Below are 23,743 nucleotides of genomic sequence, written 5' to 3' on the forward strand. Positions count from 1 at the left end.
TCTCCTCTCTCCTCTCTCTCCTCTCTCGACCAGCTTGCCTCTGTCTCCCCAGTGCTGGGATTAAACTCCTGGACCCTGTCACTTTTTAATTAGTTAATTAATTTGTTATGTGTGGCGGGGAGAAACAGGTGTCTGGCCGGAAGGAAGTTGAAGCAGGAGAAATGCTTCAAGTCAGCCTGAAATTAAAGAGCAAAACTGTTTCAAAAAACAGGGGAGCTGGAGAAATGGCTCAGCACCAAAGGACACTTGCACACCCCAACATACACGCGCCCAGATCTTCAAACAGCCAAGTGTAGCGGTGCACACCTGTCACCCCAGCACTCTGGAGGTGGACCCAAGAGGATCAGGACTTAAAGCCAGGCTTGGTTGCACAGGTTTACTCAGGCGCACAGGGTACAGATAGATTACAGAGGGCAGAACTAAGCGGAGTTCATTCCGTGTGAGATCGAACTCAGGCGGTCAGGCTTGGCAGCAAGCGCCTTTACCCATTTCACTCTCACCGGCCCCATCCCCATCTCTTCGACCCTTAGGGTCCAGGCACAAAGGAGCAGATGATCTTGCTGTCACTGCACGGCCTTTATTTGCTGGTGCTACAGGGAGAGGGGACACAGGCAGGATCAGTCACGCCCCTTCCCTCGCTTCTGTCTGGGCCGGTCATCACGGTCATGCCTTCGCCGGGGAGCCCAGGCCTGCAGCTTCCCATGCTCGAGGAGGTCCCTGGAGTCCCGCCTCCATGGCCGACGGCCTCCTTCCCGCGAATCCCAGCGCCGTGGCAGTGATTGACGGGGCTCCCTAGTGACCTGTGGCTTATCCTCCCTCCTCGGCTTCTCCCTTCTCGGCTTCTCCTTCTTCAGTTTCTCCCCTTTCCTTGGCTTCTCTTTCCGTGGCTTCTCCTGGGACCCTCGGTCCCCAAGGGGTACGCTCTCCTCCCCAGAGGCTTCCGAGATGGACCCTCCAGGTTCTACCCGGGTTTCTATAGCTTCAGGGCTCCCGGGGAGCTCAGGCTCATCCTGCATCCGTGCCTGGGGTGCCGGTGACCCAGGCTTCGGCTGAGGAGACCCGGATGGAGGCACCAAAACCGGAGGCTGCCAAGAGACAAAGTGGGGTCTTGGGATCCGCGCGCTCAGGCCCGGTCTCCTTCTCCCTTGGTGAGCAGCCCCATCAGGTGAAATCTCTGGAAAGAAGGCTTACCGCTGGCGACGCTTCCTTCTTTGGTGGAGAGCTGGGCGGGACCCATTGGTGAGGGGCAGCCACAACCTCCCCAGCCACTGCGTCTGAAAGGCAGGCAGTCTGAAGTGGAGGAATGAGCACAGCCACCCACCTCTTCTTTGCCCTCACCCTCCAGAACTCCACTGGAATACCCCAACTTCCTCCTAGAGACCTCTCTTTTTTCTCTTTGGAGTGGCTATCCCCCGCCCCCAGCTGCATGAGGGTTACTAGCAATAATAATCGTGGGGGCGATCCTCTGCTCCAGGATGAAGTGGAGATCCCTTCTCCGATGGAGTGGGAGGACCCGGCTCAGTCGTGTATGTCTGTCATCATGGCTGGAGGAATGCTGAGGCACGAGGATTGCCATGAGACCCAGGCTAGCTTGTGCCTTTGTAAAGGGAGCCCTTGATTCAAAGCCAGGGCCCAAGGTATACTCCTGCCATTCCTAGATCTTGGGAGGTCAAAGTAGGGAGTGTCAGGAGAGCAGCCTAAGCTACATAGAGAGGTTGAGCTCTTGAGAGTTTTGTCTTTTTTTTTTTTTTTTTTTTTTTTTAAGGTCTGGGTGGTGGTGGCACACTTTCCAGCATTCGGGAGGGAGAGACAGGCAGAGCTCTTTAAGTTTGTGGCCAGCCTGGAATATATATTGGATTCCAGCCAACTAGGGCTACATAGTAAGACTCTGTCTCAAAATGAATGAATGAATGAATGAATGAAAGAAAGAAAAGCTCAGAACATCTGGAAACTAGGCCTGGTTGTGAAACTTAAGGTAGACACCATAAAACTAGGAGCCAGGTGTGGCCATGGGCCTCGCATGCTGGCGGACTGGCTATTCCAGGAATAGGGGTAGAGACGCTTGAGCATACAGTTTGTAGGAGCAGAAGAGTCACAGCCTGGGCAAGGCTACAGGGAATGCCCCCAACCGCTGTGGAGTCCCTGCCCTGTGGAGCTCACCCCGACACAGCTGGAGAGCCGAGCCCAGCAGGGCCACCAGCGAGGCCAGTACCAGGCACTTGTTGAGCGTCAGATCTCCCCAGGGCAGGTCATCGCTTGGCGTCGTTGGGGGCGGCTGCAGGGGAGGCGGGGGCGGCTGCAGGGGAGGCGGAGCCTGCGGCTTCCTACGCGCAGGAACGATCCGGGGGCCTGAGGGACAAGCATGGATCCGCCTGTCGCCTATGGTTCCTACCCCGTCCCAGGGTGCAGACCATCCCCACCTGCTCACCCTCCCTCGAGCAGACCCACTTGTTCCCGCTTTGCCGGCTGTGCTCTCCTTGCCCGCTAGCTCTTTTTCCATCTTCTTGAGCCCGGCATCACCAGCGCCAGCAGCAACTGGGTCCTGAAGGACCTGTAGGGCATCGGAGACAGTTCCACGAGGAGTGTCAGTCCAGAAGTCCTGTGGGCTGCCACCTCCTTACCAGTGAATTGTACAAACTCTTTTATCCCAACCCTCAGGAGGACGAGTCAGGAGGATTGCTTGGAGTTGGTTGCCAGCCTGAGTTTCAAAGGGAATCTCTGTCTCTAAAAATCAAAACGGAGGAGCCCAGCCAAGCAGCTCAGTGGGTGACTGCGCTGCCTACAAATCTGACAGTTTAGCCGGGCGTGGTGGCGCACGCCTTTAATCCCAGCACTCGGGAGGCAGAGGCAGGTGGATTTCTGAGTTCGAGGCCAGCCTAGTCTACAAAGTGAGTTCCAGGACAGCCAAGGCTATACAGAGAAACCCTGTCTCGAAAAAAAAAAAAAAATCTGACAGCTTGAGTTGGATACCCCCACCCCTGACCCACCTAGTGGAAGGAGAAAACAGAGTCTAGGGATTTGGCATCTGATCCCTGGCTGTGCATGTGTTCACACACAGAGACATCATTATACATACATACATACATACATACATACATACATACAAACAAATGTGCATATATATGTATATACATATATACTATACTGGCTGGTTTTGTGTGTCAACTTGACACAGGTGGAGTTATCACAGAGAAAGGAGCCTCCCTTGAAGAAATGCCTCTGAGAGATCCAGCTGAAAAGCATTTTCTCAGTTAGTGATCAAGAAGGGAGGGCCCACTGTGGGTGGTGCCATCCCTGAGTTAAAGTCTTGAGTTCTATAAGAAAGCAAGCTGAGTAAGCCAGGGGAAGCAAGCCAGTAAGTAACATCCTTCCATGGCCTCTGCATCAGCTCCTGCTTTCTGACCTGCTTGAGTTCCAGTTCTGACATCCTTTGTGGAATGTGGAAGTGTGTGAGCTGAATAAACCCTTTCCTCCCTAACTTGCTTCTTGGTCATGATGTTTGTGCAGGAATAGAAACCTTGACTAAGACACACACACACACATACATATATGTGTGAATACACAGAGGCTGGAGAGACAGCTAAGTGGTTATAGCACCAGCTGCTCCTGCAGAGGACTCAGGTTCGATTCCCAGCACCCACATGGGGCTCACAAGCACTTGTGACTCCAGCTCCTGGTCAGATGTCTGCATCTGACCTCTTCAGGCATGAGGAACACATGTGTGCAGGCGAAACTCATAAAATAAAAATAAAATAGAAGTAAACATCCATAGACATCAACTAAAAATGAGGGAAAGAAGCCAGGCGGGGTGGCACACGCCTTTAATCCCAGCACTCGGGAGGCAGAGGCAGGCGGATTTCTGAGTTCGAGGCCAGCCTATTTTACAAAGTGAGTTTCAGGAGAGCCAGGGCTACACAGAGAAACCCTGTCTTGAAAAACAAAAACAAAAACAAAAAAAACAAAAATGAGGGAAAGATTTGTAAAGGCCTGTGGGGCTATAGCTCGCCCAGCATGCAGGAAGCCAGGACTCTGTCCCCAGCATCACATAAGCCAGGTGTGGGGTCAGGAGGGAAAGGCAGGAGGCTCAGAGATCAGGATCATCCTTGAGGTTTGAATTTGAGGACAGCCTGGGCTATATGAGACCCTAACTCAAGAAGAAGAAAAAGAAGGAAGAAGGAAGAAGAAAGGAAGGAAAGAAGGAAGGAAGGAAGGAAAGAAGGAAGAAAGAAAGAAAGAAAGAAAGAAAGAAAGAAAGAAAGAAAGAAAGAAAGAAAGAAAGAAAGAAAAGAGGGTCAGGGGAGAAGAGAACCAAAGAAAGCCATTTCTTTGCCCAGGGCCACAACTACTCACATGGGTCCAGCCGCTGGAGTCGGCCCGCCTGGATGTCCCTGTAGGTAAAACAGTGGGCTATTCACCACCCATAACAGATCCTGTCCCATCTCCTCCCCAACTCTGCCTCCACTCCAGATGACAAGGGGTGTGGGGTATGAGGCTCAGAGACACCTTTGTCCAAAGACACACAGTATGTGTCATCATGGATTCCAATTCAGATCTGCCAGGTGATCCTCAGTCACCGTACCTCGAGCCTTGCTGTCTGGCCGCCGGCCTGAGGGTGGTTCCTCCAGGAATGGGAGGTCATCACTGGGGAGGCAGCTGCCCAGGCCCCCATCCAGGTCCTCCAGGCCTCTGGTAGTCATACAGACTGGAAGATGGGGATGTGGTCTCTGTCTTTATACATGCTCTCAGCACAGCCTCCTCAAGACCCCTCCCCCAGAGCCCAGTCACTGGAGGACTCCAGAATCTAGCTGCACAGCAAAGACTAAGCTGTGGTTCAGAGAGACTCAGGGCCCACTCAAGGTCACACAGTAATAAATCCAGAGGCCCACGCGGGAGCCCTCCTCCCAGGGCCGGTTCATGTTCTCTGAGGCCATCAACTATTTTTATCCAGTGTCTAAAGCCAGCAAGATGGGTGAGTCTGGCAGCCCAGCCCCTCCCCAGGCCTTTGCTCTCAATCCTCCCCTAGCACTGACTGTCTCACTGACCTGAGAGGGGGAGCACGGCTGAAGCCCCAGCAGCCTGGACCAATGGGCCCTCACTGTAGCCACTGCAGAACAAGACAAGCTTTCCTGCCCCCTTTCCCATAGGGCACATGGAGAAATTGAGACCAGAGGCTGTGCTGAATCGAAGCCAGACACAAGACCTAGCTTATTATGGTAAAAGGGAATGTCCCCATGGCTTTTGGCTGTCACTCTTAATGTGCCTCCATGCCCAAACAGAAACACTTTAAAATCAGGGAGAGGATGGGCTGGCAAGATGGCTCATCAGGGAAAGGAGCTTGCAGCTCAGTCTGATGGTCTGAATTCAATCCTTCAATTCCCCTTTACTCACACTCCATCGCTGGAAGGGGAGACAAGACGCCTCAGGTTGTCTTCTGACAACCACACATGCACCTTAGCATTTTAGCATTTACCTTAGCACCTAGTGCCTACGTGTACACCAAAAACTAAAAAAAATAATAAAATTAAAATGTAATTTAAAAAATGAAATGAAAATAAAACCTCACAGAGAAAAACCCTGTCTCGAAAAACCAAAAAAAAAGAAAAGAAAACCTGGAAGAGTTTTCCGCATGGGGGAAGGGAGCTGAAACACAGGAGACAGAGTTTGGCCCCTGCCTCTGTGTGTGTGTAGGGGGTGACAGTCACAGGAACTAGAGACCCTTATGGGCATCAGAGGTTCCCACACCAAGAGCCAGGGACCCACACCTCTGCCCAGGTCTCCCCACAGCCCCTCTTACCCGACAGCCTCCGAGCTGGGCTTGAGAGACAAGATAGTGGACGGAGGGGCGGCCTGGGATGGACAGGAACAGGTGGCCAGAGACAGCTGGGGACACCAATTGGAAAGAGCCAGGGAGCCAGGAGGAGGGACTTCCACAGAGTCACTGGCAGGGTGGCCACCACCCCAACAGTGCTACAGAGCAGAGAGCTGACTGAGGGGTGGCCCACTCCTACTTCAGTACACAGCCTGCTCCTCCAGCAACAAACCAGGGGACCTTGTCTGCTGCCCTGGTGTCCAGGGGCCTGGGCAACTGTGACTCCAGCAGCCATATCTGAGGCTTCTGCCCTGCGTTCCAGGCTCACTCACAACTGTTTGCCGATGCTTCATGCTTTCTTTTCTTTTCTTGTCTTTGCTTCCCTGGAACTTGCTCTCTGTAGGTAGACCAGGCTGGCCTTGAACTCACAGAGATTTGCTTGTGTCTGCCTCTTCCTTCCTTCCTTCCTTCCTTTCTTCCTTCCTTCCTTCCTTCCTTCCTTCCTTCCTTCCTTTCTTTCTCTTTCTTTCTTTCTTTCTTTCTTTCTTTCTTTCTTTCTTTCTTTCTTTCTCTTTCTTTCTTTCAAGATTTATTTATTATTATACATAGGCACACTGTAACTGACTTCAAAGACACCAGAAGAGGGCATCAGATCTCATTACAGGTTGTGAGCCACCATGTGGTTGCTGAGAATTGAACTCAGGACCTTTGGAAGAACAGAAGAGCAGTCAGTGCTCTTCACTGCTAAGCCATCTCTCCAGCCCACTCGGGGTTTCTCTTTATACTACTTGAGTTACTTTATGTTCTGTAGACTGAATCCAGGACCTCAACCCCTCCCTGGGAACTCTAGGTGGAGCTCCACCCCTCACCCCACCCCACCCCCTCCCGAAGCATGGAAATTTTAGGTAGTGGCACGGTTGTGGCTTCATCTCTCAAGGCTTCTCAGAACCTCTGTTTCCACGTGTGCAAAGTGGGATTCAGGCGGCCAAGGGCTCACTCCCTGAGGGATGTTTTCCGGAAGAACACTGCTGCATGGGGCTGCGCGCTGGGGAGCCTGCACTTTGCATTGCCACAGCTCGATGTGCTAAGGAACCTGTCCATGCTGGCACAGTTCATACACGACGTTATCATCTGCCCATGGAGTTGCTTCATCAGTGAACAAGCACAGCACGCCCCAGTGCAGCCATTTGGAGACCATTGTTACTGTTGTCAATGGCAACGGGGTTGCCTTTTATATTCCTTTTCTAAAAAAAGATTTATTTAGTATTATTTATTATTATATCTAAGTTCACTGTAGCTGTCTACAGACTCACCAGAAGAGGGCGTCAGATTTCATTACGAATGGTTGTGAGCCACCATGTGGTTGCTGGGATTTGAACTCAGGACCTTTGGAAGAGCAGTCAGTGCTCTTAACCATTGAGCCATCTCTCCAGCCCACTTTTTATATTTCTTTAAAATGGAATTTTAAAAATGTATTTATTATTAATAAGAACACTGCAGCTATCTTCAGACACACTGGAAGAGGGCATCAGGTCCCATTACAGATGGTTGTGAGCCACCATGTGGTTGCTGGGATTTGAACTCAGGACCTCAAGAAGAGCAGTCAGTGTTCTTAACAGCTGAGTCAACTCTCCAGTCCAATTTTATTTTATTTTTGGTTTTTCTTTTCTTTTCTTTTCTCTTTCTTCCTTCCTTCCTTCCTTCCTTCCTTCCTTCCTTTCTTTCTTTCTCTCTCTTTTTTTTTTTTTTTTGGTTTTTCGAGACAGAGTTTCTCTGTTTAGCCCTGGCTGTCCTGGAACTCACTTGTAGACCAGGCTGACCTTGAACACAGAAATCTGCCTGCCTCTGCCTCTCAGGTGCTGGGATTAAAGGCGTGCGCCACCACAGCCCAGCTCTAGTCCACTTTTTATATTTCTTACTTTATTGTTTTCCTTTTTAAATTTTTTAAAAATTTATTTATTTACTTTACATCCCAATATCAGCCTCCCTCTCCTTCCAGTGCCCCCTCACACAGAACCTACCCCCATTTCTCCCTCCCTTTCTCCTTGAGAAGGGGGAGCCCCCCTCCAGATGTCACCCCACACATCCCCATACCCCTACCCCAGGCACATCAAGTTGCTGCAGGGCTAGGTGCATCTTCTCCTACTGAGGACAAACAAGGCAGTCCATTTAGGCAAACAGGCAAACGGCATTCATTATTGTTTTTCAACAATTTAATTTTTATTCACCTCACATCCCAATCGCAGCCCCTCTCCTAAAGTTCAGCTTTCTGTTTCTTTGGAAAGTCAATAGTGTTGGATGGTGTTCTGCTGGGGCAGACAAGTGAAGGAATGTTTCACTGAAGCAGACACAGGAGAGTGGATGCTCTGCTAAAGCAAGCACATGAAAAGACACGTGATGAAGGATTCTTCAATAACAACACGCATGTATTGGTTCACCATACATTGCATGGTTGAGCTGCATTTGACGGGACTCCATAGAGAGAAACGTGTGCTTCGGCTTCTGGCCACTTCCTTGGACTTGCACTGATTGGCAGAGTGATGGCAGCCGAGACAGAACCACAAGCTGAGACCAGACACCTGGAGGACATGTGATAACTGGAGGGTATAAACAGGACTCCATGGACAGTGACAGAGGCTGCACTTGGCTTGTCCTTACAGCTAGCTGTGCAACACTGCGTCTTGAGTCTTCACTGATCTTTGCTTCTGAGAGAGGCACAGCTGAGACCTCCTGGTGTTCCTGTTGGCCTTGGTCTCTTCTGCTGACTCGTGCCCAGGCTGAGGCGTAGCTGACTCTGCTAAGTTATACATCACTGCTGATGCATGTTTGCTCTCCTGACTCTACTGAACTGGACTGCGGGTGTGTCTGTGAAGTGCTTGTGAGTAGCTCAAGCTGCTATCCTGTGAACTTAATTGCTGATTTTCAGACAACACAGACGGAAGTTGCTCCAAAAGACCCTTTCAACAGATCCACTTCCCTGTATCCTTCCTTTCCCAGATCCACTTCCCCTGTATCCTTCCTTTCCCAGATCCACTTCCCCTGTATCCTTCCTTTCCCAGATCCACTTCCTCTGTATCCTTCCTTTCCCAGATCCACTTCCCCTGTATCCTTCCTTTCCCGCTACCTCCGGTGGGTGCTGGGCTAGAAGGGAGAGTAAACTGTTTAAGGACCATCATTAAAAGTAGGCTTTGAAAACATTAAAGCTACACTCTCCATGTGCCCGTCTCCAGTCCCGCTCTTACAAATCCTTCCCTCCATTACTCTGAGGAGAAGGGGAGCCCCCCTGGGGTACCACCCCACCCTGGACCATCTAGTCCCAGCAGGCACATCCTCTCCTGCTAAAGCCCAACCAGGCAGTCCAGGAAAGGGACAGGGCTCCAATGACAGGGAACAGAGTGAGAGAGAGACAGCCCCACTCCAGTTGTCAGGGGACCCAGGTGAGGGCCAAGCTGCACATCTGCTGCAGATGTGTGGGGAGGCCTAGGTCCAGCCGCTGCATGCTCTTCGAGTGGTGGTTTAGTCTCTGTGAGCCCCAAGGGGCCAGGTTAGTTGTCTCTGTGCATTGAAGTGGAGACTTCTGCTTTCTCTCTCTCTCTCTCTCTCTCTCTCTCTCTCTCTCTCTCTCTTTCTCTCTCTTGGTTTTTTGAAACAGGGTTTCTCTGTATAGCTCTGGCTGTTCTGGAACTCACTTTGTAGACCAGGCTGGCCTCAAACTCAGAAATCTGCCTCCCAAGTGCTGGCATTAAAGACATGTGCCACCACCGCCCGGCGACTTCTGATTTGGAAAGTCAGTTATGTCAAATGATGGGGCACACAGGAGACAAAGCGTCTTGCTAAAGTAGACATGGGAAGGAGTGTTTTCCTGAAGCAGACTCAGGTGAAAGGACATTTTGCTATAGCAAACACATGAAAGGACCCATGATGAATAAGTACAAATATGACCCCACTGTATTGGTGAGGTTTTGGCTACACCACTTTGCGCTCCCAACAGATCTCACACGCACCTGCCCAGGAGCTATCTCAGATCTCTGAATGCTCTGAATGGAAAACACACACACACACACACACACACACACACAGACACATACACAGGCCAGTTAATTTTAAAAAGCCTTGGCTAACTCAATGGTTGGGTACTTCTGTTTTGTTTGTTTGTTTTTGTTTTTTGTTTTTGTTTTTTCGAGACAGGGTTTCTCTTTATAGCCCTGGCTGTCCCGGAACTCACTTTGTAGACCAGGCTGGCCTCAAACTCAGAAATCTGCCTGCCTCTGCCTCTCAAGTGCTGGGATTAAAGGCGTGCGCCACCACACCCGGCTGTTGGATACTTCTAAGCCTGCTACCCCATGCCTAACTGGGGAAGTGGCTAGTGATCACTTACCTGAAGTCTCACATAGCTGGTTGGCTTTATCTCTGGTGGTTCCTCATAAAATTGGAAATAGTTCTACCTGAAGCCCCAGCTATTCCACTCCTGGGCTTATACCCAAAAGATGCCCCACCAAGCCACAGGAGCAAGTGTTCCACCATGTTCATAGCAGCCTTACTCATAATACTCAGAAACCGGAAACAACCCAAATGTCCCTCACCCGAAGAATGGATACAGAAAATGCGGTACATTTACACAGTAGAATACTACTCAGCTATTAAAAAGAAAGACATCATGAAATCTGCAGGCAAATGAATGGAACTAGAAAATATAATCCTGAGTGAGGTGATCCAGACCCAAAAGCACATGCATAGTATGTACTCGCTGATAAGTAGGTATTAGTCATTACATACAGGAGTGATGTTACACTGGACAGACCCAAAGAAGCTAAAAAGGAGGGCCCGGGGAGAACACATGAAGTTCACTCAGAAGGGGAAATAAAATAGACATTAGTGGTGGATGGAAGGATGGAGGGGGCGAGGAGGGGTATGGGAAGGCGGTCAGATGTTGGGGGAGGGGATGAGGGCTGGAAATTGATGAGGAGGCACCTCTGGAACCAGCTAGAGGCCTGGGACAGGCGAGGCTACAGGAAGTCTATGGGGGTGACCCTAGCTGAGATTCCTACCAGAGGGGATATAGAGACTGAAGTGGCCACCTCCTGTTGCTAGACAGTTACTTTTTTCCTTAACGTTTATTTATTTATTTAGTGTAACTTCATGTGTACGTGCCCATGCTATGGCGTATCTGTGGAGGTCAGAGGATGGCTTGTAGGCTCTAGTTCCCTGGTTTAGCCTTGCAGCCTGTGAATTCCAGGGACCCACCCACCTCAGGTCACCGAGCTTCCTGGGTACAGATGCTGGCTACCAGCCAGCTAGATGACAGAGTCTTACTCCATAACTCTGGATGGCCTGGAATCAGGCTGGCCTTGAACCTGCAATGTTTGCCTCTCAAGCCAGATGACAGGCATTCACCTCATAGCCAGCATTTGTTTGTGTGTGTGTGTGTGTGTGTGTGTGTGTTTCTGTTTTTCTTTTTGTTTGTTTGTTTGTTTGTTTTTGAGACAGAGTTTCTCTGTATAGCCCTGGCTGGGAGTGCTGGGATTAAAGGGATTAAAGGTTTGCTCTACCATGCCTGGCTTCAGCATTTGTTTTGAGACAGGGTCTCAAGTAGCACAGGCAGTCCTGGAACCCACTATGTAGCTGAGGATAGCCTTGAACTCCTGACTCTTCTGCTTCCACCTCCCAAGAGGACAAATGACAGGTGTACATGACCACAACCAGCCCTGGGTCCTTTATGTTTTTGTCGAGGTCTTGGGCCGCAGGTTCCCTGAAGAAAATACTCGGGTGTCACATGGCACCCACAAGATTGTTTTTTGGTTTTGGTTTTTCTGAGACAGGGTTTCTCTGTGTAGCTCTGGCTGTTCAGGAACTCACTCTGTAGCCCAGGCTGGCCTTAAACACAGAAATCCTCCTGCCTCTGCCTCCGATTGCTGGTATTAAAAATATTTGCCACCACACCCGGATGCTTTTATTTTATTTTATTTTGGTTTTTTGAGACAGGGTTTCTCTGTGTAGCCCTGGCTGTCCTGGCACTCACTTTGTAGACCAGGCTGGCCTCAAACTCAGAAATCTGCCTGCCTCTGCCTCCCGAGTGAGGCGTGCGCCACCACGCCCGGCGCTTTTAATTTTTTAAGTTAAAGCTTTTTTTTAGGGGGCTGAAGAGATGGCTCAGTGGTTAAGAGCAATGACTGCTCTTCCGAAGGTCCTGAGTTCAATTCCCAGCAACCACATGGTGGCTCACAACCATCTGTAAAGAGATCTGGTGCCCTCTTCTGGAGTGTCTGATGACAGCTACAGTGTACTTACATATAATAAATTAAAAAAAAAGTATTAAAATAAAACCCTTTTTTTAAACTGTGTGTGTGTTGTTGTTGCTGCTGCTGCTGCTGTTGCGGCTGTTGATGATGATGATTATGATGGTGATGACGATGCTTTTGGAGCCATTGCATCCCCTGGAGCTGGAGTTACCCATGGTTGTGAACCAGCTGACATGGATGCTGGGAACCAAGCTTGAGTTCCCAGCAAGGGTTTGGAAACAACTAAGAACAGAGCCAGCACGGTTGCCTGTGGCTGCTGCATCCTATCCGCTCCCCTCTAGGATAGGATGATTGTGGTTGGAACGCAGATGAGGGCGTCCTGACCAGTCCCAGAGAAGCAGGGCCTGAGTTCGAGGCCAGCCTGCTACAAATAAATAAGTAAGTAAGTAAGTAAGTAAATAAATAAATAAATAAGAAAAAGCTAACCAAAAAATAAGAAAACTGGAAAGATGGGGTTCACGCGGCTGGGTTTGGTGAGGGAGGGACAACTCCAAGGCTGAGCAGCCATTGGTCCTCCACTCCCACCCCTGACTTCTCTGTCTCCACCCCACTCCTCTGTCTCCTCCCCGCTTCTCTGTCTCCACCCTGCTTCTCTGTCTCCTCCCTGCTTCTCTCTTTTTTTGTCCCATTATATAGACTGAGAAAAACAATACACAATAAAATATTGTGAATAGAGATAGTAGCGTTTACTGGAAAACACCTCGATGACTTAAGATCTGCCAGTTCCCTTTGGGTTCCTCAAAACTACCCTCTGTCCTGTGTGGAGTTGCTCAGGCTTTCTCCCCATGCAAAGGCTGGGCTAGGCTTCATCACTGAGCAGCGTCTGGGGTGGGTGGGGACAGTTGCAACAAGCCTTTGTACCGCCAGAGCCTTGCTGAGCCAGATCAAGTCCTTGTTGAGGTATGACCTCTTCAGTCCCCTTACCAGTCCAGACGTGAGCTCAGCCTTTACAGACTCAACCAGCTCCCCAGCCTTCCTTCTCCCTTTTAAGAATTGTTACTTTTTTTATTTTTTGGTTTGGTTTTTGAAGCCTAGCACCACTCACTATGTAGACCTTATTCCCCTGGAACTCAGGGATCTGCCTGTGCCCCCTCCTAAAATAGATTAAACACATGAGCTACCTCAACCTGCCTTTTTGTGTATCTCTTTTTCTTAGGTATTTTCAGACAGAATCTCACACTGTAGTTAAGGCAGGACTCCAACTTACAATAATCCTCCTGTCTCAGCTTGTGCTGCGATGCTTAATCTCAATTTACTTGTTTGTTTAAATGACATTTGTTTGTTTTGTGTGTGCTTGTTTGTAGACACCCAGGGGAGTGGCAGAGAGGGGTCAAAGGACAACTTTGGCGTCAGTGTTTTCTTCTACCATGTGAGTTCCAGGTCAGCAGGCTTGGCAGCAAGCCCCTGTGCTTCTGCCCCTTGCTCTTTCCGCCCTGGTTCCAGTCTGTGGACACACTGACACAGTGACCCATCTCAGCAGGTCTGCAGACTGGATTCCAGGGGGTGTGCTGGATCCTGGGTCGGTCCTAGCCTTTGGAATGCTGAGGCAGAAAGACAGTTTCAAGCCAGAGTGGGCTCTAAAGTAGACCATATTTTAAAACCTCAAATACAGGCTGGAAAGACGGCTTAATGGGTAGCGATGCTATCTGCTAAGTCTGAAGACCAGAGTTCAATCCTCAAGACCCATCTGCAAAAAGCTCTGAACCTACTCATCTGAGCTTCCTCTGACTTCCACACAGGTGGCGTGGCGTGGGTGACGTAAGCAATAATTAAAAAGGCAAAGCAAAACTGTTTACCTGAGGTGCTTATTCAAATAGGAAAACATCTGAAGATTCAGGGATAAGCCATGAGGATCGGGTGGCCCTGCTTAGACTCCCCTAGAGAGGGGGCTGGGGGCGTGGTCAGGGGTGGAGCCCTTGCCTAGACTCCCCCAGTGAGGGGCTAGGGGCATGTAAACCCCCCAGGGACAGACTAAAGAATATGTTGTTAACTCCACATTTTCTTTTCTTTTCTTTTCTTTTCTTTTCTTTTCTTTTCTTTTCTTTTCTTTTCTTTTCTTTTCTTTTCTTTTCTTTTCTTTTCTTTTCTTTTCTTTTCTTTCACGCCCGGCTAACTCCAAATTTTCTTAATGTTGATAAACTAGAACAGCAATTAGGTTTTCAAAAAAACTGAACTAGGCCAGCCTATATACTATGAAGGTGTATTGGCATTAAAATAGAAACCTACAAGCTGGGCGTGGTGGCGCACGCCTTTAATCCCAGCACTTGGGAGGCAGAGGCGGGCGGATTTCTGAGTTCGAGGCCAGCCTGGTCTACAAAGTGAGTTCCAGGACAGCCAGGGCTATACAGAGAAACCCTGTCTCGAAAAACCAAAAAAAAAAAAAAAAGAAAAAGAAAAAGAAACCTACAGTAGTTTTAAGACAGAGACATGGTTATTATGTTTATGTATCTACAAAGACTAAAAAAATACAGTTACCAGCAAAACTTATAAAAATTAAATCAGACCAAGAAAAACCTATTATCACCTGAGACACAGAGGTCTTCACAAAGCAAACAGACCAAGTGATTCACAGGCTGTCTCAGTCACTCATTTCTCTAAAATAAACATGCTAATCAACTTCAAAAGGGCTAACCATAATGACCGATCACAGAGACTAGATAAACATAAAGACCGGACAAGAAATGCTACAACTAGCTTTTCTCAGATTAACCATTTTTTTCCTTGGGGCCTCAAAACAAAAATTCTTTGCCCCAATTCAACATAAAAACCAAATATAGGGCTGGTGAGATGGCTCAGTGGGTTAGAGCACCCGACTGCTCTTCCGAAGGTCCAGAGTTCAAATCCCAGCCACTACATGGTGGCTCACAACCATCCGTAACGAGATCTGGCGCCCTCTTCTGGAGTGTCTGAAGACAGCTACAGTGTACTTACATATAATAAATAAATAAATCTTAAAAAAAACCAAATATATATAAAAAGACCATCGTCCCAGTCCCTTAGGCTGGGGTGGGTGCTTTCGGCTGCTTGAGATGTTGTTATCATCTAAGGTGGTAGGTTATTTTGCTTAATTGTTACATATTATTTGAAATTAATTTTCAAATTATTATATATTAATAGAAATTTAAGGTCTTTGCTTTATTATATATTAATAAAGTTTAAAGTCATTTGTTTAAATTATTATATATTAATAAAAACTGAGCTGGGCATGGTGGCTCACGCCTTTGATCCCAGCACTCAGAAGGCAGAGGCAGGTGGATTTCTGAGTTCAAGGCCAGCCTGGTCTACAAAGTGAATTCCAGGACAGCCAGGGCTATACAGAGAAACCCTGTCTCAAAAAAAAAAAAAAAATTAAAGATTGTTATGTTAGACTATTATTTGACTACATTGTACATAACCAATTTATTTCACATATGATGGTTCCTTTTTTTTTTCTTTTTTTTCTTTTTTTCGGTTTTTCTAGACAGGGTTTCTCTGTGCAGTCCTGGCTGTCCTGGAACTCACTCTGTAGACCAGGCTGGCCTTGAATTCAACATATGATGGTTCTTATAATAATCATTATTATATAGATTATTATTATTAGAGAAAATATTTTTTAATGTTTTTTTTAAAGATTGATTTTTTTTTCTTATGCAGATGAGTTCACTGTTGCTGTCTTCAGACTCTCCAGAAGAGGGCATCAGATCCCTTTACAGATGGTTGTGAGCCACCATGTGGTTGCTGGAACTTTTAATTGCTGAGCCATCTCTCCAGCCCTATCTCCCTTTCTGTTTAAGAATAGTTTTTTTTTTTTAAAGATTTATTTATTTATTATATGTAAGTACACTGTAGCTGTCTTCAGACACACCAGAAGAGGGAGTCAGATCTCATTACAGATGGTTGTGAGCCACCATGTGGTTGCTGGGATTTGAACTCTGGACCTTTGGAAGAGCAGTCGGGTGCTCTTACCCACTGAGCCATCTCACCAGCCCAAGAATAGTTTTCTTAAGGGCTGGAGAGAGATGGCTCAGAGGTTAAGAGCACTAACCGCGGGCTGGTGAGATGGCTCAGTGGGTAAGAGCACCCGACTGCTCTTCCGAAGGTCCGAAGTTCAAATCCCAGCAACCACATGGTGGCTCACAACCATCCATAATGAGATCTGACTCCCTCTTCTGGAGCTGTCTGAAGACAGCTACAGTGTACTTACATATAATAAAAATAAATAAATCTTTATTAAAAAAAAAAAAGAGCACTGACCACTTCTTACAGAAGTCCTGAGTTCAAATCCTGACAGACTTTCAGAAAAAAACAAAACAAACAAAAAACTTCTGATGATGTTCTAGGGGCTTCTTGCTGCTTCTGCAGACTCTTGACAATTGGCAGAGCGGCACAGTGATGTCAGCTGATACAGACTCACATGGAGTTTTGCTAAGACAGATTCACATGGTAAGACAATACCCATGGGAAGACACATAATGTTTGGAAAGGGTATAAATAGGACTCAACAGACAGTGACAGCAGGCTTGCATAGCTAGTTTTGCAACGCTTCTTTGGTCAAGAAAGGCACAGCAGAGAACTTCGCCTGGTGTCCCCTCTGGTCCTGGCTGCTCCTGCTGAGTTGTGTTGATTCAGCGAAGGCCTGACTGTTTCTACTGGGTCATGCCACCACTACTGATTCCTGTTAGTAATCCTGACACTACTGAACTGGACCGCTGGTTATATATCCTGACAACACAGATGGGATTTTCTCCAAAGAACTACTATTTCTTTTTCTTTCTTTCTTTCTTTTTTTTTTTTTTTTTTTTTTTGAGACAGGGTTTCTCTGTGTAGCCCTGGCTGTCCTGGAACTCACTTTGTAGACCAGGCCGGCCTTGAACTCGGAAATCCGCCTGCCTCTGCCTCCCGAGTGCTGGGATTAAAGGCCTGTGCCACCACCACCTGGCTGATTTATTTATTATTATATATAAATACACTGTAGCTGTTTTTAGACCCACCAGAAGAGGGTGGCAGATCTCATTATGGGTGGTTGTGAGCCACTCTGTGGTTGCTGGGATTTGAACTCGAGACCTTTGGAACAGCAGTCAGTGCTCTTACCTGCTGAGCCATCTCACCAGCCCTTCTTTTCTTTTTTCCTTTTTCTTTTCTTTTCTTTTCTTTTCTTTTCTTTTCTTTTCTTTTCTTTTCTTTTCTTTTCTTTTCTTTTCTTTTCTTTTTTTCTTTCCTTTCCTTTCCTTTCCTTTCCTTTCCTTTCCTTTCCTTTCCTTTCCTTTCCTTTCCTTTTCTTTTCTTTCTTTTCTTTTCTTTTCTTTTCTTTTCTTTTCTTTTCTTTTCTTTTCTTTTCTTTTCTGTGTAGCCCTGGTTATCCTAGAATTCACTCTGTAGACCAGGATGGTCTTGAACTCAGAAATCAGCCTGCTTCTGCCTCCCATGTGCTGAGATCAAAGGCGTGCAAAGAATTATTTCTATTTCTAAACAGGTCTTCCCTCCCTTGTCCTAATAACCTTTCTTTTCCACTCTCTCAGGTGGGTGGTGTGCTAGAAGAGAGGTTAAAATATGTAAGAAGCCTTATTAAAAGTAAGTTTTAGGGGCTGGTGAGATGGCTCAGTGGGTAAGAGCACCTGACTGCTCTCCCGAAGGTCCAGAGTTCAAATCCCAGCAACCACATGGTGGTTCACAACCATCTGTAACGAGATCTGGCGCCCTCTTCTGGTGTGTCTGAAGACAGCTATAGTGTACTTACATTTTAATAAATAAATAAATCTTAAAAAAAAAAGTAAGTTTTAGGGGGGTGGGTCTGGGGGACTTTTGGGATAGCATTTGAAATGTAAATGAAGAAAATGCCTAATTTTTTTAAAAAAGTAAGTTTTAAAAAATCTACGCTGGGCGTGGTGGCGCACGCCTTTAATCCCAGCACTCGGGAGGCAGAGGCAGGCAGATTTCTGAGTTGGAGGCCAGCCTGGTCTACAAAGTGAGCTCCAGGACAGCCAGGGCTACACAGAGAAACCCTGTCTCGGAAAACCAAAATAAACAAACAAACAAACAAACAAATAAATAAAATAAAAAATCTATGACAACAGTGGAGCCCCCACCTATAATCCCCAGTGAGGTGAAGGGGAGTGCGCTGGGATGAAAGTCTTTTCTAGAGTCCTCAAAACCCTGGGCTCCATGCCCGGCAGCACATAAGCTGGGGGATTTTAAGAGCTTGGACACAAACTCCCTGCTGCAGGAGAGAGTGCCTGCAAACTGGGGCACTGTGCTTATGAAAACAAATTCTGAGGAGAGGGAGAGCAGCCCATTTCCGGTAAATGTTTCCTCATTTCTCAACTTTCGGTTGCCCATTTCAGCAGAGGCTCCTGCCCCCAACACAAACACAGAAACCTTAAACTAACCGATGGGATTCTGAGTTGAGTTTCTTGTTTTGTTACATTTTATGTCTTTGTTGTTTGTGTGCACAAATGTGGCGGTCAGAGGGCAACAGTCAGGGCTCAGTTCTCTCCTCCCACTCTCTGGGTTCCTGCAATCAAGGTCTACTTTCCACCCATGTTTGAAAGCACCTTTATCCACTCAGCTGTCTCACCTGAGCCCTAATGTGGAAAGATCTAACATTGTTTCCCATTGTCCAGAGACAGGGTCTACTCTGACCAATCTAGCCTACTCCGGCCAATCGGGAGCCTGCCTGGTGCCTACAGAGGCTAGAAGAGGGCGTTGGTTCCTTGGAGCTGGAGTTACAGGAGGCTGTGAGCTGGCAAGGGCAGAGGTGTAATCTCCACTCAGGATCTGTGCCCACTCAACAGCGAAAACTTTCGGTTGGTTTGCTTCTCACATTGAAATTGTATTCCAAAGATGAAACTATTTCTGATTTTAACCTGGAAGTGAAAGATGGTGCTTAAGTCAACTGATGTTGGAATAGGCAGTATTTGATCAATTTTAGTCTCAAAAGACACAGGATTAACCGCCTGAGAAACCTTGTCTCAGAAACAAACCAGCACAGAACAACAGGTCCCACAGATGTCTAAAGGAGCTCCTGACCCCCAGATTTGGAGTTCCTGGTGGTAATGAATCATCATGTGGATGGGAATAGAATCTAGGTCGTTTGGAAAAACAGCCAGTTTTGTTTGTTTTTTGAGACAGGGTTTCTCTGTTAAGTCCTGGCTGTCTTAGAATTTACCCTCTAAGACCACACTGTCCTGGAACTCAGAAGAGATCCACGTGCCCTGTCTCCAGAGTGCTGAGATTAAAGGCTTTCTGACACCACCACAGGGACATCTTTTTATCAAGACAAGGGATTTTTTGGCAGTCCATGATTACTTGGAACTTCCAGCAATCCTCCTGCCTCAGCTTGGTTGAGTGGCTTTCACCACAACCATAGATAGATTTTTACTGAATTCTGATCTTTGTATCACACTGTAGTTTGCTCACAAAAAAAGAGAATTAGAGGGGACTGGAGAGATGGCTCAGAGATTAAGAGTACTGACTGCTCTTCCAGAGGTCCTGAGTTCAATTCCCAGCAACCACATGGTGGCTCACAACCATCAATAATGGGATCTGACACCCTCTTCTGGTCTGTGTCTGAAGACCAGAAACAACAGTGTACTCATATAAATAAGTAAATCTTTAGAGAGAGAGAGAGCAGGGTGTGGTGCCACAGGCCTTTAATCCCAACACTCAGCTGGCAGAGTCAGGCAGATCTATGAGTTTGAGGGTAGCTTAGTTTATAGAGTAAGTTCCAGGACATCCAGAGCTACACAGAGAAGCCCTGTCTCAAAAACAAAAACAAAAACAAAAAACAAAAAACAAAACACAAAACAAAAAAACCCCAAAACCATAAAGAGATAAAGAGAAAAAGAATACGAAATTCTTTAAGAATAAATTGTAAACCGGGCAGTGGTGGCGCACGCCTTTAATCCCAGCACTTGGGAGGCAGAGGCAGGCAAACAGAGAAACCCTGTCTCAAAAACAACATCAACAACAAAAAAGCGAGGATGGGGGGAGGGATGGAGGAAATCTTCAAGCTGGGTCTATGAGAAAAGTTGTTTAAATTCCAATTTGACATAAAATATTTCTCTAGATTGGGATACTTAACTTTTGACAGATTTTCTTTTAAATCGCAAGTTGCTTTTAAAACAAAGAGTCCCATTCTAATACCCATTATTACAAGGTCATTAGAATAATTTTGCCTCGTGGGGGATGGGCACCAAGCAAACCGCCTAGGTCAGCCTCAGGTACCCTTGACAGTTATGTCCTGACAGTCTTCCTGGGGCGGGGCGTCCCATGAGTGGGACCATAATGGTTAAGATGGAAAGGGTGACAGATGACAAAACTGAAGGGCTACAGGTACTAGAGGAGGCGGAGAGTCCTAGCCTTGGGGCCTGGGCTAAGACGGGGGTTTACGTCCTGGAGGCGACTACAGAAGCCCCGCCTCCGCCTCACGTCATAAAGCCTCGAGGGCGGGCTTGTCAGAACTCCAACCAATCCTCAAAGGGGCCAATACGTCCGTTTTTCTACATTGACCGATCAGAGCCTAGTAGGGGCGGGACGCGTCTGGCTTTTTCTGTCTTCCCTCCCACAGAGTGACGCAAACACGCGGGGCCGGGATTCTCCTATCGCCAACTAATCATCAACGGAAACCTTCTGTCTGTCTTTTTACTCTCGCCAATCAGAAGCCGGAGTAGGTTGGACGCATTTGGTTTTTCCTTGGGCTGCCACTGTGGCCCCACCCCGTTCCTCCGTCGCCTCACACTGCTGCGTTTACGCCTGCGTGTGGGGGCGTGGTCTGTGGTGACGACGCATATAAAAGTGGGCGTCGGCGCCGGCGCCATTTTGCGAACGGCGAGCAGCGGCGGCGGCGCGGGAAGTGCAGCGGAGGTTTTTGCTGGTTTCGGACCCCAGCGGCCGGATGGTGAAATCCTCCCTGCAGCGGATCCTCAACAGCCACTGCTTCGCCAGAGAGAAGGAAGGGGACAAACGCAGCGCCACGCTTCACGCCAGCCGCACCATGCCGCTTCTAAGTCAGCACAGCCGCGGCGGCTGCAGCAGCGAGAGGTGAGAGCCCTGCCCCCGCTGCCGCGAACCTTCCAGAAACAGCGTCCGCGTAGGCCCCAGAGGGAAGCGCAGGACGCGCAGGCCCGGAGCGGGGTCGGCCTCCGGCGCCAGATAAGTCTCGGCAGCGCGAGATCCGCCCCTTTGTGGCGGCCACAATCGCGCCGGGGGCGGGGCGGGGCGGGGCCTGTGGAGCGGGTCGCGGACTCGGATTTGGGATTCGAGTGGAATTAGGGAGTCTCAGGTTGAGGAATAGGGTTTGGTTTAATTGGAGGACGGGGAACATTTCGCGAAAATGTAGGATTCGATTTTGGGTTCGAATCAGATTCGGGGGTTGTGAGTTGAGCCTAAGATTTGGGGAGGGAATCTGAGAAGAGATTGGAGACTCGAATTTGGGGTCTGCCTGTCGGATATGTGAGCTAGTTCTAATGTCAGGTGGCGAAGTGTCTGTGGTTACATGGAGGGCGTTCGGGTAATAAATCGTATGCTATGTAGAGGTGGGACTCGTCCCGGTGTTGGAGTTCTTTGCAGAATACTGGGATTTTGGGTGCTGTTGGGGAGGAATCCTATTATATACTTGGGTACATGTTGAGGACTCATTTCTTGGTGGGAGAGTAGGATCAGATTTGGTGTGTTGAGAAAGAAACTTGTGTCGGTTTAGGAAGTCACAGGTGGGGAGGCTGGGATGAGGTTTAGGTTGGATTTGGTGATTGCGTGTTGAGGGCTCCAATACTTTGGAGGGATTTGGGTCAGAATTAGAAGGACCTTGAAAGTGGTCAGGCTTGGGGGCTCACAGAGCTATCTTGGGGGACATGGAGGTGGTGTGGTGTGGTGAGTATGATGTGAGGTGACCTTAATCCCTGGTCCACTTGGCAGTTAAAAGTCTGCAGTGGGTGGGATGGAGGGTATCACTTGAAGGGTACAGAATGGGGACTAGTTTGGGAAGGGCATCGATATAGGTGGTAGGAACTTTGGATATAGGCTGTGCAGACCCCTATAGAGTGGCAGTAGGGAAGAGAGGAGGCTTGGGGTTGTCTTGACTCCAGAGCATGAGTAGTTAGTGAGGTAGAGCTTTGGGGCCACTGGTAGCTGCTGACCAGAGGGTAGGAAGGAGTGAGTGACCTGGTGTGAAGGGAGGGTTGGCAGCATGGAGTGGGATGGGCCAGAGTGTTGAGATGACACTGCCTGAGGCCTGTCTTGCTACAAAAGGGGCTGAGCCACACAGGTGAGGGGGCAGTGACTTGGGTTGACTGTTGTCAATGGCTCTTGAGTGGGAAGCCCTGGGAAGCCCGGGCACTTAATTATTGCCGCTGCTGCCACCTGAGCATTGTTTCCTGCAGTTCTAGGGTTGCCCTTAATTGCTGTAGTAACCTGGGTCCGGGGCCTCGGTGGTGCTCCTGATGTCCCTCACCCACCCCTGAAGATCCCAGGTGGGCGAGGGAACAGTCAGCGGGATCACAGTCTTTCAGCTAGCATCCTGTACTCCGTGAGTACCTGTGGAGAGCCCGGGGGTGCCTGGCACTGGCAAAGTAAGCTGGCCATCCTGACAACCCTGCTCCCCTAGGACGAGCGGCTGAATGTGACAGAGGAGCCGACGTCTAACGACAAGACCAGGGTCCTGAGCATCCAGTCCACGCTCACGGAGGCCAAGCAGGTCACCTGGAGGGCGGTGTGGAGTGGTGGTGGCCTCTACATCGAGCTCCCAGCTGGACCTCTGCCTGAGGGCAGTAAGGACAGGTAGGCCACTTCCCCTTGGGGCCGTAGGGGATCTGGGGTCTGGGCACAGGTGGCTAATGACTCCATGCTTCATTCAGTTTTGCAGCTCTCCTAGAGTTCGCAGAGGAGCAACTCCAGGCTGACCACGTTTTCATCTGCTTCCCCAAGAACCGTGAGGACAGAGGTTGGTATTGCTGGGGAGGGTCCTGGGGAGGGGAGCTCTGGCACCCCAACCTCTGACCCTATGTCTTCCCACAGCCGCCCTACTCCGAACCTTCAGCTTTCTTGGCTTTGAGATTGTGAGACCCGGGCATCCCCTCGTCCCCAAGAGACCCGACGCTTGCTTCATGGTCTACACTCTGGAGAGAGAGGACCCGGGTGAGGAGGACTAGGTGCCAGCCCTGCCCAGTGTCCCTGCGCCCTCTCCTGGGTTAGTCCACATGTCGTGATTGTGCAGAATAAACGCTCACTCCATTAGCGGGGTGCTTCTTCGAGCTGAATGCTGTGTTTGTCACACTCAAGTGTTGGCTTTAATTCTAAATAAAGGTTTCTATTTTACTTTTTTATTGCTGTTTAAGATGGTCAGGTGACCTGTGCTATAGCAGCCTCCTTTGAAGTCTGGAAAAATAGTGTCACCTCCCCTGGCTCAAATCCAATAAAGTGATCTCGTTCATTGGCTGTGTCTTGTGTCCTGCTGCTGGGTCTAGGTTGGGCCCCTGGAAGCTCTGGCCCAGAGAGGGTTCAGTCACTCCTGAGTCTATGCTTAAGTGGGTGGTAGGGCTGGGGTGTTGTGGACATTTGAGCTTTGGGGGTCTGTGACTGCTCCTCAGGCAACTGGCTAAAAGTGGCTGAGGTAGAACAGCATCGCCTTTGCGGGGGATGAGGTGGGGAGAGGCTGGCCAGG

At 48.7% G+C, this 23,743-nt stretch overlaps 2 protein-coding genes across 2 annotated transcripts; one reads left to right on the forward strand and one right to left on the reverse strand.

The window, feature by feature from the left end:
• Nucleotides 1-371: 371 nt before the first annotated feature.
• On the reverse strand, nucleotides 372-4,697 carry Jsrp1 (junctional sarcoplasmic reticulum protein 1). The gene is made up of 6 exons (XM_021175340.2): nucleotides 4,580-4,697; nucleotides 4,351-4,388; nucleotides 2,449-2,551; nucleotides 2,161-2,349; nucleotides 1,192-1,274; nucleotides 372-1,085 (listed from the first exon to the last, which is right to left on the reverse strand). Exons 1-6 carry the CDS (start codon nucleotides 4,695-4,697, stop codon nucleotides 618-620), a joined length of 999 nt encoding a protein of 332 aa, XP_021030999.1. The 3' UTR covers nucleotides 372-617.
• A 16,190-nt stretch (nucleotides 4,698-20,887) lies between these two features.
• On the forward strand, nucleotides 20,888-23,512 carry Oaz1 (ornithine decarboxylase antizyme 1). Its single transcript, XM_021174862.3, is given in 6 exon segments — nucleotides 20,888-21,126; nucleotides 22,464-22,521; nucleotides 22,523-22,609; nucleotides 22,688-22,860; nucleotides 22,938-23,023; nucleotides 23,098-23,512. Coding segments are annotated over 6 exon segments (684 nt in total). The 5' UTR covers nucleotides 20,888-20,980; the 3' UTR covers nucleotides 23,232-23,512.
• Nucleotides 23,513-23,743: the final 231 nt, after the last annotated feature.

This window comes from Mus caroli, unplaced genomic scaffold, assembly GCF_978045245.1.
Source record: "Mus caroli unplaced genomic scaffold, Mus_caroli_1 scaffold_9, whole genome shotgun sequence".
NCBI lineage: Eukaryota > Metazoa > Chordata > Mammalia > Rodentia > Muridae > Mus > Mus caroli.

Excerpts from the sequence above, each read along its gene's own strand:
- Jsrp1 (XM_021175340.2), bottom strand. The coding sequence starts at position 4,697 with ATGACTACCAGAGGCCTGGAGGACCTGGATGGGGGCCTGGGCAGCTGC. Across the intron at positions 2,552-4,350 it reads ACTCCAGCGGCTGGACCCAT|GTCCTTCAGGACCCAGTTGC; the intron begins GTGAGTAGTTGT and ends GATGCCCTACAG. Across the intron at positions 1,086-1,191 it reads AGAAGGAAGCGTCGCCAGCG|CCTCCGGTTTTGGTGCCTCC; the intron begins GTAAGCCTTCTT and ends GTCTCTTGGCAG.